Genomic DNA, 14,607 nt, shown 5'->3' with positions numbered 1-14,607 from the left:
GCTCCGGAGAACCCTTCCCCTTGGCTTCTAACACCAAAGATGTCACAGTGACATAAAATGCACTCGAAACCTCCCCAGCTTGGTCACTTAGGGAAACGGTAGTAACTGTTCAGTCTTGTCTTAAATCTTAATCTTTAAGGATTCACTGGTGTAACCTTTATGAACACACAAAACCCAAGCATATCAGACAGATGAAGGCAACCTATTGTGATCTGTTCCACTGCAAGAGGATTCAGTGCAGGGTTCACCTTTAAGGACCAGTCTGAAAGCATTTTAAATAGGCGATCTACAAAAGCTCTGATCTGAGGCTACAATACAGAGCATTCCCTGCAAGAAGCAGGGCTCTCACCGACTGCACACAGGCCCTTGTTCTTCCTTGGCCCTTCGTCTGCAAAACTCTTCCTAAAATTAAACACTCTGAAGGCTCCGAGCACTTGGCGACATTGCCGGCGCAGAGTGAGGCAGCAGCAAGGACGCCGTCCCGATTCACCCCCACCAGTCCATCTACCATCCCCCGTCCCAACCCCCCGACCCCACGTGCACATAACCCCCTGCTCTCGCAGGAGAGTCTCCACTCCGCCTCCTGCCTCTAGGGAGAAAGTCCCCAAGCAGGTCACCTTGGTTACGTCTCCTAGGTAACCAAGCAGCCCCTGAAACATGGAACCAGCTGTGAACTGTGTGCCCAGGGGTGGGAAAGGAATGTGCGGATAAGGGCGGATGCTGGGAAGGTGGAAGTCACAAATGGAAGCACAACGCGGATGTCCCTGCAGACCTCAAGGTGGCCAGACGCACGTGCAACCCAGCCCTGGGGCGCCAGCGCCCAGACCTCCGTGAAGGCTGGGCTGACAGATAATTGGCCTGGACTCTGGGCCCCTGAACCCCCGATCAGCACCACGCTCTTCAGTTTACCACCAGCATATTCAACTCAGAGCTGCGTACTCTGATTAAGCACCTACTGTGTGCACAGAGCACACTGGAGACCAAACCCGGACCGCCAGCCTCACGGGGCAGACGCCCAGCAGCACCACGCTACTCGGGCAGCTGGGATCCAGGCTGTCAGGGCCACCGGGCCCAGGGGCGTGGGTGGGGGCCGGCAGCAAAGGCTGCGCTGGGGGGCTCGGTGCAGGGTGCTGGGGGAAAGGGCGTGGGCTGGGGGTGCTTAGCAGAGCCACCCATCCACCCTCCGCGGGCAGCGCTCAGCTTCCCGCCTCCTTCCCCAGAGCTGGCAGGCTCCCGGAGGAATCACTATCTGGGCACCAACAGCCCTGGGACCCTCTTCCCCAGGGGGACCATGTCCCGGGGCTGACCCACGGGCTCTGTGTTAACCTCTGGGTGCACTGGCCTCTGTGGATTCTAACGACTAAGAAGGCAGCATCCCTGGGGTTCCCAAAACCCACAGACACACGCTCCTACCCCGCCCCCCGGGCCGGCTCCAAACGCCCAAGGACTGACCACCCGCTGCTGCCCAATGGGAGGCTTTGAGACCCCAGGCGTGAGGCCTGAGTGACCAGAACAGCCGCAGCACCATGGCCCAGACAGGCAGCAGGTAGCGGGCCCTGGAAAAAGCATGTGGGGAGGCCACCGCTGGTGCTCGGGACCCTGAGAAGCCACAGGCCTCCCCCTGGGTCAGCAGAATAGACAGAATGGGGCCCAGCAGTGCTGACGGGCCCCCTCCCGGGAGCCGCAGGGCAGCCCAGGCCCTCTGCTCACAGCAACACCCAGAAGATGCTCAAACAGATACTTCCTACAGGGACACCAACGGGCACTGCCAGCCAGGCTGGGTCCCCTGCCCGCAGAATGAGCTCAACCCGACCAGGAGACATCCAGCCAGCCCGGCTCCTCTGTCTCACATTCAGCTTCTCCCAACCTCGAGGCCATCCACCCTCATGCCCAACATCCCGGAGCTAAGAGCAGGGTCCTCCGTTCCCGAGAAGGGGGCTTCACGGTCTCCTCAGATCCTCAGCCCATTCAGGCTGATTTCTGATTCCTCCTGCAGCCCTGGGTACACAGGGCCAAGGAGGTAGCTTCCCAGGGCCTTGGGGGACAGGTGGTACATGCCCACCAGCACAGAAAAAGCTGGCCATGTGCATCCCAGGGCTCAGATCCACGCCCCCAGGGCCTTCCTCTCCAGGAGCTGCTGGTCCCTGACAGTTCATGCCTCCCCACACCTCCTCCCTAGAAGGGCTGCTCCGCGGCCAAACTGGGTGAAGCTGGAGGGCCCTCAGCTGCCTAAAGCCCAAGTGGGAGCAGCAGGGACGCCACGTCCCCAGTAAGGGCCACTCAAGTGCGTCACGGCTTCCAAAGCCCTGCTGATCCCAGCTCTGAGTGCAGAAACTGTTCCTCTGTCCCCTGCCCGGGGTACTGCACGTGGCCTAACAAGAGAGACCCCGGGGCTCCAGCGTGGCTCCAAGTGGAGCTAGCCCATTGTCACCCTAAGTCTGAAGGAATAGAAGGGACACACGGATGGCCTCAGGTGAGGAATGTGGGGGACCCCAGGATCCTTCCACTGTGCCTGGGGTGGAGGTCACACAGCCCAAAGCACTGCCACTTCCTCAAGACAGCCTGGACCTTCCTGAGCTCTGCACTCTTTCTCTAGACTCTTATGTGGCAGTTTCTTCAGGAGAAGAGGGTGAGATGACGCTCCCTTCTCCTGAAGAAACAGGCTTTCCTGGAGGGATCTAGAAGTCAGCCAAGGCCGGGGACATATTCCAGGCCGTTCGCTGTCTTCATCCAGCAGCACTCAGGAAGCCGAGCGTGCCCGGGGCCATGCATACTCAGTCAGAGCGCGGCTCACAGCAAAGCCACACTGTGAGCGCCTGTACCATCCGTCACAACCCTGGAGTGTGCCCCCTCCAGGCTGGATTTCTCAGTGACACAGGGACATGGTCGAGGACAGCTCTGCCAAGGGCTCTGTCTCCTTGCTGGTGTCAGTTTTCCAATCTCCTTCTCCCTCATCAGGTCAAGGAGCAGCATCTGAGGCCCAATAAAACTGGGGAGGAATCTAGGGAAGAGGAACAGCAGCCCCAGGGTGGAAATCCTGGCCTGTGACCCAGAAAATCTGCTCATCCGCAGGGGTTACACCCCCATGACCAAGAAACCTTCAGTGACCTCAGTGAGAGCACACATCAGATGACCCTCCCTGGGACCTCAGGGGCCCCATGCGACGTCAGGAGGCGCAGGGCCGTTTGGTACAGCCCACAAGTTGCACACTGCACAACCCCAAGAAGCGCGCCATTCCCAAAGACTGGTGTGAATGGTGCTTCCGGAAGTCATGGGATGTGGAGGTCTTGAGGACACCTCTCCCGGACTGCCACTTCACCATCCACTTATGGTCCCAGGACTTAAAGAGTAGAAGGAAAAAAAAAAAAAGCAGAAAACCCATTTTGTTCTTTTTTAAAGGACAGATTAAGTGATTCTGAAGATTCTGACTAGCTTGATTGGGTCTTGTTTGGGGTGGACGAAGGGCAGGAAAGAAAGGCAGGCCTTCCGCTAATTTCTTGCAAGGAGCTACTCTAATTTTTATTTTTTTTCTTGTCCTTTTCATTCTGTCAGGCTGTGGCTTGTAAATTTCCAAGATTTCCAACCTCCCCTTTGGCGTTTCCCCAGTGGACCCAGGAAAGCTGCGTTTGGCTCTCCCAACATCATGTTCACTAGGTGGCAGGAGGCCCCAGGCCACACAAGCCCGGCTGGGAGCCCGGGATTCAGGGGAGGTGCTACAGAGTCGACCCACATTTGACACCAAGTCCAAGCCGTTTGTGTGTCAGGCATTCCATTTAAGGAACCACAAGGCCATCTTTAATTATCAGGTCCCCCAGGACTTGAGCCACCGTGGCAGGTGACATTGAAAAGGTTCTCTTCCAGCCCCGCAGGCGGCCTCTCAGGGAATCCAGACTAGCTCCCACCCTCTACATCACCCTTCATCCAAGGCCTCACCCACCTCCCCACAGCAAACCAGCTGGAGGAGGGGAGGAAAGAGGTGACAAGTCCAGCTATACCCACCACTTCCGATTCTCAGCAATATGGCCAGAGGGCAGATCGTGGGAGCTGGTAAAGGGCCAAACAATGATGGCACCAAACCTAGGAGTCAAAGCCCACTTCCTGTGCATACACTGGTTCCCCAGACCCCAGCCCAGCCCGAAGGCCGGCCTGCGCACCCCCTGTATTCTGGCCTCATCTGCCATGGCCCCCGCTTCTCACCAACTGGCACCCACCCCTGAGTCCAGGCTCAGCAAGGTCCTCCACCCCAGGCTCCAAACCCAGTCAGTCCCCTGGGACTCAGAGGGAGGGGACTCTGGAGAACGATCGGGTCCCTCGGGAAAGCCCCATCCACAGTCAGGACCGTCAGGGGTGATCTGAACCAGATAAACCTCAAACGACAGGGAAGGGGCAGGTACGCCTGTCACCGGGTGATTGTCATCGCAGAGTACGGCTCAGTCCCAGGCCCGCAGAGACCCCATGGAGATGACCACCTGTGACGCACAACATGCCTGGGGGTCTGTTTCCTCTGCTCGGGGAAACCAGCGGGGAGTCTGGGTCTGATGGGCACCTGCACCCCGAGCCCGCAGGAACCCAAGGCGGACGCAAGCCCAGCCCCTCTCCCCACCCCACGCCCACACGCAGACGCATGCCCCGCCCCCCCCCCCGCCCTCCCCCCGCCCCTGCCCACAGGCAGGCTCAAGGCAGAGGCGCGCACCCGAGCGTAAGCCCAGCCCGGCCCTGGGTTCCACGGACACGTTCCGCTGAGACTCATACCCTCTGGGTGGCGTGGTTCAGCATCTCCTGCCAGGCCGAGTCAAACTGCCGCTTGTCATCCTCCAGCAGCCGCTGCTCGGCCAGGGAGATAGTCTCCTTGGCGGCGCGGAGCACCTCGGTGGCCCTCTGGAAGTCCTGCGTGGCTCTCTGAGCTTCCAACTGCGCCTGCGCGAGAGAGAAACCTCATGAGGCCTCGGACACAGCAGGGGCTCCTGCTGGCTCATCACACCCTCCAGAAGGTGGGCGTCCCGAGGGCCTGGACGAGTCCTGTCCTTCTCTGCCTGGGCAGCCTGGGAACAGGCCGGGCACCTGCAGGTCTGTGTAGATGCTGGATGGGGGAGTGGAGGGTCTTCACAGCCCGGGACCCAACATACCAGATAAACACGCAGGCTCTGGGTCAGAGTTAGAGGCAGCGAACTGGCCCATCCGTGCTGGGTACAGTGTCAACCGTGGCCCTTCACAGAGATGATCTCATTTGCTAATGAGGCCAAGGGTATCAGTGTCTCCAGCAGCACCCCTGCGCAGACACATGGTTCAGCTCACAGCACGTGAGAATCAGAAAAGCCCCGGAGATTACTGTCCAACAGCGTCATTCTGAGTGGGAACCGTGGCTTCCACAGGCCAGGGCCATCCCTGAGCTCACGCGGCTGGACCAGACTCCAGCCGCTCCGAGGCCCTGCCTCCCCATGCGGTGACCCTGCGGGACAGGCCCCCACTCAAATCACACGCGCCGACACCTGCGATGGGTGGGGGGAAGGCCCTGATCGTCACGATGCTGTCCCTGCTTTCAGGGAACTTCAAGTGGGAGAATCAACAGAAGCGGCAGCAGAGCCCCGTTGGCCTGGACTATCGGGAACATGAAACGTCACTGATCCAAACTGAGTGTAAAACACCCCACATTTTAAAGTCTTAGAACAAAAAGAGAATAGCGATCTCCTTTATAATGACCATGTTGATTACATGATGAAATGACAATATTTTGTACCTAAGGAGTTAAAATGTATTATTTAAAACTAATTCCACCTGCTGTTTTTAAATCTTTTACTGGGACTAGAAAATTGTAAGTCACATAGTTGACTCGCATTCTGTTGTTTTCATGCAGTAGAAACGCGTCCCCCAGGAGTGGGCCATGAGGTTGCACCAGAAATTTGCAGCAAATCCTTGTCACTGCTCTCAGCAGGCCCACCTTGAACTCCCTGCCAGGGTTCAGGCAAGCCGCTGCCAGATGCTGGCCTGCTGCAGCCTCCCACTCACCCCTGGCTAACCGGATCCCTCAGTCAGTTGCATAAACTGGGGCACACCCCCGAGGCAGTCCCTGGGACCCAGGAGGTGGGTGGAACATCTGGGCCCACACCCATTCCCAGAGTGAGTCTCACGTGACTGAGAGGAAGTCTTCAGATACCACAGGCCAAGGACACTTTTCAAAGGCAGTTGAGAGGAACAAAATCAGACTTCGAGCCCATCAGCCCCCAGGGTGAGGGACAGCTGTGTGACCCCTCGGTGCCCCCTCCATCTTTTTGATCCTGTAACTGCGGGTCACACCCGACCCGACCCTCAGGCAACAACTACCTGGTCAGGGAGCCGAACTGGGGAGGGAGTGGACATTCAGAAGTACCAGAGGGAGGGGACACGAAGGAGGAATTTCTTCCCATGGAGGGAATCCAGGACGGCTTCTTAAATGAGGATGATCCCGAACTGAGGGCTGGAGATGGGGGTGATCTGAAAATGCGGGTCGGTGGGGGGCCTGGAGGAAGCAGAGTTATGAAACAGTGTCTGCAGGAGGCTTGACAAAGGCTCCCATCAAGGTTTCAAAAGGGAGTCAAGGGCTTCCCTGGAGGCACGGATTCGTGCCCCGGTCCAGGAAGATCCCACATGCTGCGGAGCAGCTGGGCCCGTGAGCCATGGCCGCTGAGCCTGCACGTCTGGAGCCTGTGCTCCTCAACGGGAGAGGCCACAATGGTGAGAGGCCCGCGTACTGCAAAAAAAAAAAAAAAAAATAGGAGTCAAGAACAGAGGCTGTGAATGAATGCCAGGCTAAAGCTTCCACCGGGGGATCTGCCTGCTGCAGACCCACTGTGTGGCGCTGGGACCACACAGGTGTGCCTAAGGAAAACAGTGGGGACCAGGGGCCGCCCTCTAGGACACACCACTGAGAAGACAGCACCACCTGCTGTCAGCAGCACACTCACTGCTCCAGAGCCCGAGCTCCAGGTCCACCGCGCTTCTCCAGTGTGAGGACAGCCCTCGGGGGCCCTCCACCTGCCCAGACGTGCTGGAGGGCACCTGGCACTAAGAAGCCGTCCCATGCTGAACCACAGACCACCTAGAGGCTTCAAACCAGGACCATCAGACCATAACTAACCCCACAGGATTCTAACATTTTCTAAGAAGGGATCTGTGTTTAAGGAAATTTTAGTATTTCAATTCAGCCACGTCTCCCTGCTTGAGTAATGAAGCTTTTCTTTCTTCAGACAAGCCAAAAACAGATGCCCTCATGGGAACCTTCTGAAATGTGGCTGCCGTGACCCAGGTCCAGCCCCTCCTGACCGGCTGCAGTGCATCTGCTGTGTTCCAAATAAGGGAACCGGATCCCTACAAAGAGGGAAAAGAGGATGCCCATCTGAAGTGCCCTGTAGAACATGCTCTCTTTTGAGTCCCTGGGGAGTTTCTGAAGTTTCCTCAAGGCTCTGTCCCTCTTGTGGTATCAGAAATGTGCTTTCCTTGTCATATTGTGGATCCTGCTAATATGAGGGTTTGGTATACATTTAACCCAGATGGCACCTCTCCATCACTTATCCCCTCACTCATTCATTCATTCAAGTAAGTGCTGGACACGTGTTCTGTACTCACTGTCTATTCACTGCATCTTTCTCGGAAATAGAGCCCCCATGTCTCCAGGTGAGGCGATGTCCCAGCTAAAACCTACTTCCCAGCTGTCACTAACTTTTAGCTAATGAGATGTAAATAGATATTGAGTGAGGCTTGTACCCCTGTTACTAACCTTGTTGCTAACTTTTAGCTAGTACTCCTCTTACTAACCTTTAGCTAACGAGATATAAATAGATACTGAGCGAGACTTTCAGGAGAGCTCCTTTGTCTTTCCATCTGTGATATTAATATGACAGCTGGTGCTTCAACAGCCTTTTTGGATCATGAGGCAACTCTCTTAAGGATGAAGGAACAGTAAATTAGGTCCCTGCCCTGAACTGACTTTTTACATGACAGAGAAAATAAAGTCTCATATTCAAGCCAGTGTTATTTGGGGGTTTTCTGTTATGTTCGGCCAAATCTAAACCTAAATGATAACACATCTTCCCCTCCACACAGCTGGGCTATTCTGTAAACATGATAGATGTGACTATAGCAGCCGCATAGACTGGTCAGATCTCCCTCAACTCCTTTCAGGCTGCTCAGAGCCTATTTTATAACCGTTAAGCCCAAGGAAACAACTTTGGGGCTTCCTAAAGAACCCCAAAGCACATGGCCTGTTTGTAAGGCATTTCATAAAACATTTTCTAAACCCACACACACAAGGAAGGACCAGGTGGGTGCACACAATGTGGGGAAGGGAGCATGCCATCGCCCGCCCCCAGCAGGACACGAGCCGCTGGACATTGATGAGGCATCTCCTGGGCGCTGAGTTCTGGGGAGGAGGGGTTCACACCAACATAAAGGGTTCCAACTCAGTCGGGTAAACAGACACATTCATTACAAACTCCAATTCAAGACAGACAGTGACAAGTGACCAGTGTAAAGCACATGGGAATGTTGGAAAGAGAGAGTGATTAGTCCAAGGTTTCTTAGGGAAGAGTTCTCGAAGCAGAGGGTGTCAGGCACCAGGCACCATGGAGCACAGGAGGCATCCAAGAGCTCACACCCATGTCTAACCGAGGAGGCTTAACTCAGAGACTACTTCCCACCCTCCTAACAGGAACACGTGACCTCAAAAATCAGAAGACAACTTAGAGTCCAAGAAAAGAGCAGGCTGTATCTGGCTCTCACCATCATATGAAAGATGATACCTAGAAATCTTTAACCCAGCCAACTAGGTTTTACCTTCAAACTCCAACAAAGGACCCAGGCCCTGGTATTAATACATTATCTGAATAAGGGCCCTACACTCCCGGGCTCCCCAAGTGCACACACGGCCCAGCGGGGCTCACGCACGGCAGAGAAACCCAGTTAGCAAACCAGAGAGCTGAGGCCTGCCCGACACAGCGCTGAGGAGATGTTAGCAGAACCAGGCTGGCGCTGTACAATGCAACACAGGAAAAAGGTAAAATATCTTTATGACTCGTGAACACTAATGGCTTTCACGGAAACAGCGCTATGGGGAGAGTGTTAAAAGGCTGCTTGTGAATGGATTTGATAAGTGGGTTCCCACGGTGTCATCAACAAAAGGGGAGAGGGTGGAGAGGCCGGCCACTGTCGAGGCCACGGCCATGGCCTTCACTCCACTCCACGCCAGCCCACCATCAGCCTCAGGAAGGAAGAAAAGCGCCCAGATGTTTGCGCTGGTTGCAACAGAGGTAGAAGGTGGAAGGAGGTTTGCAGGCCATCCAGTTCAACCCTCATATTTCAAAGGAGGGCCCAGAGAAGCAAGGCCACTTGTTAAATATCACACAGCTACTTGGTAGCTGGCCAGAGCCAGGAAACCAGAGCCCCCAACCCTTGGTGGGGCTATTTCTGCTCTACAACAAGGTGCCTGCAACCTGGGTAAAGTTGCCAATGACATGATCGTGGGGCAAGTGGACAGTCTACCCATAAATAATACACAGCCAGAGGAGCTGTTGAGGGACCAAAGACCAGATAGCGGCGCAAACTGTGCAGGACTGCGCCCCTACCTGGGATTCACACCAGCCAGTGAGCTGCAGAAACTGAAAAAGAGTAGGGGTCGTGTCACTCGGCTGCCCAAAGCCATGCTCTAGCTAAGGGTAGCTCCAGATCACGCAGAAAGCCTGCAAGACAAGACTAACCCAGTACCTGACTCCTAACAAACCCTAAGTGTGGATTTAGATGATTACAAAGAAAATCATAGCAGCTACTGTTGGAGCATTTATTCTGAGTATAATACATAATAAGGTGTTCTGGAACACATCTCATTTAGATCTCATAATTACCCTGTGAGGTCCTCCAAGTGTCATTCCTACTTTATAAAGGAGACCAAGGTCAGAAAGGTTAAAGAAGTTGCCCAAGGTTACACAGATAGCAAGGGTGGGTCCAGATTAAAACCCTGACCCAGTGCCTCCCTGCTAAGCTTCTACCAAGTACCACCCACTGGGCTACACACTTCTGACCAAGAGGTGCTGGTCAAGCAAGCCTCTCACTGCTGTGGCCTCTCCCGTTGCGGAGCACAGGCCCTGGACGCGCAGGCTCAGCGGCCACGGCTCACGGGCCCAGCCGCTCCGCGGCATGTGGGATCTTCCCGGACCGGGGCACGAACCCGCGTACCCTGCATCGGCAGGTGGACTCTCAACCACTGCGCCACCAGAGAAGCCCCTTTTTTTTCTTATTTGTTTGTTTATTTATATTTATTTATTTTTGGCTGAGTTGGGTCTTTGTTGCTGCATGCAGGGTTTTTCTAGTTGCAGCGAGTGGGGGCTGCTCTTCGTTGCGGTGCGCAGGCTTCTCATTGCGGTGGCTTCTCTTGTTGCAGAGCACGTGCTCTAGGTACGCGGGCTTCACGGGCCCAGTAGTTGTGGCTCGTGGGTTCTACAGCGTAGGCTCTATAGCGTACAGTAGTTGTGGCGCACAGGCTTAGTTGCTCCGTGGCATGTGGGATCTTCCCAGACCAGGGCTCGAACCCATGTCTCCTGCATTGGCAGGAGGATTCTTAACCACTGTGCCACCAGGGAAGCCCAAGCGAGGTCCCTCTTACTTCTCTTCCCTAATCACAGGGTCACACTGGCCACTGCTAAATAGATGGGGACGGGTAGGGGGTTTGCAGGGAGAAAAGATGTCAGCCACCAAGGAGACCACCTTTCCCTTCCACAGAGTGCGAGTGAGGGGGGTAAGGGATGTGGGATCCCCGGTGTAAGAGCTGAGCGCTTTCCCAGTCAGGAGTCGGGGAGCAGATGGTGGGGTCTATAGAGGCTGATGCTGAAAGCTCTCTACGCGTGACCTCTCCTGCACCCCGACCCTGTTCCCTCACCTGCTCTTGGTAACAACTCGGACCCCACTCCCAGGGGAGCCTGGGGCGGTCACAATTTCTCTTCTATCAAAACCACATTCCCGGGCTTCCCTGGTGGCGCAGTGGTTGAGAGTCCGCCTGCCGATGCAGGGGACACGGGTTCGTGCCCCGGTCTGGGAAGATCCCACATGCCGCGGAGCGGCTGGGCCCGTGAGCCATGGCCGCTGAGCCTGCGCGTCCGGAGCCTGTCCTCCGCAACGGGAGAGGCCACAACAGTGAGAGGCCCGCGTAACGCATAAAAAAAAAAAAAAAAAAAAACCACATTCCCATTCAGGTCAGGGGCCTCTGGATGGCTTTCCCTATTCGCTATGAACGCCTTTAGCACTTGAAACCCAAAGGGATTCTCTGGGTTTACTTAGGAACCAATGGGCTCCATCTGCACCCACCTCCCAGTGCTCGATGGGAACAATCACGGATCAACAAGAGGCTTCCGGAAACCTCGGGACACCTGGGCGTGAAATGAACATAGGGTGCCCCACTGCCTCCTAAAGAGGATCAGAAAGTCACCAGCCTGGGGAGCACAGAGGCCAGAATGTGAGGGCAGCAACGGCCCTTCGGTGGCCATGGGCCTCAGAGCACCACAGGGGGGGCCCGCCTTCTATATGGCCCGAGTACTCTGGCTGGGATGACCCCACCCCACAGGAGAGCAGGACGAGGTCAAGGTGCCTGCTGCACTGGACATCCGCTGGGGGGAAGCCCCTGTCCTTGCCTGTTTAAAAAAAAAGATACAATTTTGTCCTTGCCCCTTTACAGTGACTGTTGCATGTGCCGCTGGGAGAATCCATCCCCCAGCTAGAAGCTCATGAAGAAAAGCCACAGATGCCTCTCTGAGCCATCTCAGGAAGATCAAAGATCCCCAGCAAGGGAGGGATATCAGGATGAACATCAAAGTGGGCAGGAGACGGGACATGTGTTCTCAGTTTCACTCAAGCTCTCGTTGTCCGCCAGTGTTCTGAGCAATCCCAGGGATGGGAAGTTGCCAGAGTCTGAGACTTTCAATTCTGAAAACTTCCTCCTTCCACGCCCTTTCAAGCCTGTCTGAGGTTAATGGAAGAATGGCCAGAGATGGGCATCCGCCACCTTGACCCTGAGGATGTTCCGGACACAAACATTTTAATCAGAAGCATCTTCTGGAGAGAATGCCAAGAAGTCCATTTAGTTCCTTGATTATTTTTCATATCCAGTGTTCCTAATTATTTCATTTTTATTTAGTCAAAATTATTTTCATTAGGATCAGTTCTTTTCAATTTCAAATCAATTTGAGTCGCTGAGTAGTTTCATCCACAAACTTTACTCATTATACAGCCTATGCCATGGAGTTTTCCGTTATTTCTGTCAAACTCAATTTTCCTGGACCAATTTTTGCAGATCTAGAAATGTGTTGAACATACGGGACATCAATCAATTTTTAATCAGTCCCAAATGTTACCATGTACAGTTTGTTACCATGTACAGTTTGTTACCATGTACAGTTTGAGCTGTTATCAGCTAATATTAAACTGTATAATATAAAACATATTAAACAATATATATTACAAATTATATGAAAGATCCATGGTGCGTATTTCTCATTAGGGAAATACGAGGAAGCCGTGAGCAGTCTTAAGAGACATCATACAGGGCCTGCAGCTGGTTTAGTGGAAGGCTCATCAATAAATCAGAATGTCAGGAGTCCCGAGGGATGAGAAAACATCAAGGTCAAATAGTTTTGCTCTGTCCTGGGGTTAAAGATGAGCTGTTTAAAAACAAAAATTAAAAAGCTTTTATCTGCTTCAAAATAATACAGAAGTGAGAGCTGGGATGGTCAGGGTGTAGGAAGGTAAAGACAAAACAAGACTGGCCAATGGGTTAGTGATTACAGAAGCTGTGTGAGGGGTATATAGGGCTCCACTACACTACTTTGTATATATGTGAAATTTCCAATAATAAAAAGTAAAGAAAAAAAATGATTCTCATTTGCAATTACCTACTTACTATTCTCTAGATCTGCAGTGTCTTATGCAGGAGCCACTGGCCACAGGTGGCTGTTTACATTTAATTACAATGAAATAAATTAGGTTTTCAGTTACTTGGTTGCACCAGTCATATTTCAAGGGCTCAGGAGTCACATGTGACTGGTGGTCCCACACTGGACAGTGCAGACACAGAACATTTCCAGCATCACAGGAAGTTCTACTGGACAGGCTGGCCTAGACACTGGCCAACAACGAATGAAGGCTGGTGGAAGGTCTCAGCTACCATCCACAACCTCTGGTTTGTGTTCATCAAAACAGCATCTTCACGCTCATCGTTGCTAATTATTAGAGAAATGCAAATCAAAACTACAATGAGGCACCACCTCACGCCAATCAGAATGGCCATCATCAAAAACTCTACAAACAACAAACTCTGGAGCGGGTATGGAGAAAAGAGAACCCTCCTACACTGTCGGTGGGACTAAAAACTGGTGCAGCCATTATGGAGAACAGTATGGAGGTTCCTCAAAAAACTAAAAATAGAGGTACCATATGACCCGGCAATCCCACTACTGGGCATATACCCAGAGAAAACTGTAATTCAAAAAGACACTTGCACCCCTGTGTTTATTGCAGCACTGTTTGCAATAGCCAAGACATGGAACAACCTAAATGTCCACTGACAGAGGAATGGATAAAGAAGATGTGGTACATATATTCGATGGAATACTACTCAGCCATTAAAAAGAATGAAATAATGCCATTTGCAGCAATGTGAATGGACCTGGAGATTATCATATCAAGTGAAGTAAGTCAGAAAGAGAAAGACAAATACCATGTGATATCACTTATATGTGGAATCTAAAATACGACACAAATAAACTTATTTACAAAACAGAAACAGACTCACTGACAGAGAACAGACTTGTGGTTGCCTAGGGGGAGGAGGGGGGGGAGGGATGGATTGGGAGTTTGGGGTTAGCAGATGCAAACTATTACATGTAGAATGGATAAACAACAAGGTCCTACTGTATAGCACAGGGAAGTATATTCAATATCCTGTGATAAACCATAATGGAAAAGAGCATGAAAAAGAATGTATACGTATGTGTAACTGAATCATTTTGCTGTAGAGCAGAAATTAACAACGCTGTAAATCAGCTATCCTTCAATAAAATTAAAAAAATTTTTTTAAAGCAGCATTTTTGTTCCTGCTCTTTTTTATAAATAATCATACAGTTAAAAACCTGTCATAAAGGAACCCTGGAGGCACACTGTGGTGAGACCCTGGGTGCGGGGAAGGCCCAGCCACTCAATAGGGTGCTATGACCCAGTTTCTGGCAGGACAATTCCCACTTCCCCTGGTCATCCAGGGCCCCAGAGTGACCAGGGCTGGGTGTGACTCAGTGGTTTCGGTTGGGGGCTTCGGGGAGGTTCATCTGGGATGGAGCCCACCTTGCTTGTCTCCTGTGTGAGCCATCAGCCTGCACCTGACCTCTGGGCCCAGCACGCACGTCCACACCACACCCGGGGGCTTCCCGCTTCACTCACCTGCCGCTTGTCCCTCGGCCTCAGGTGGGCACCATCTGCCTCCCTACAGACGGTCCCCGGTCCAGCCAAGAGCCGCTGGCAGGAGGGAGGGCATGGGGCTCTTAGCCCAAGTCAGCAGGTCAGGGCTGGCCAGCCGCTGCCGTCTCTGACCTTCACACT

At 53.3% G+C, this 14,607-nt stretch overlaps 1 protein-coding gene across 4 annotated transcripts in view; it reads right to left on the bottom strand.

Annotated features, from left to right (window-relative positions):
- The window catches only part of SH3BP5 (SH3 domain binding protein 5), an 88,859-nt gene that overhangs the window by 9,031 nt on the left and 65,221 nt on the right, over positions 1–14,607 (bottom strand). For all 4 annotated transcript variants that reach the window (XM_032631505.1, XM_032631507.1, XM_032631506.1 and 1 more), the window contains one exon: positions 4,753–4,917. In XM_032631505.1, the coding sequence (XP_032487396.1) occupies positions 4,753–4,917 (165 nt within the window). The remainder of the gene's footprint in view (positions 1–4,752; positions 4,918–14,607) is intronic.

Source organism: Phocoena sinus, chromosome 4 (genome assembly GCF_008692025.1).
Source record: "Phocoena sinus isolate mPhoSin1 chromosome 4, mPhoSin1.pri, whole genome shotgun sequence".
Lineage (NCBI taxonomy): Eukaryota > Metazoa > Chordata > Mammalia > Artiodactyla > Phocoenidae > Phocoena > Phocoena sinus.
The sequence above is the reverse complement of the archived record's forward strand: the minus strand, read 5'-3'. Positions and strand labels throughout refer to the sequence as shown.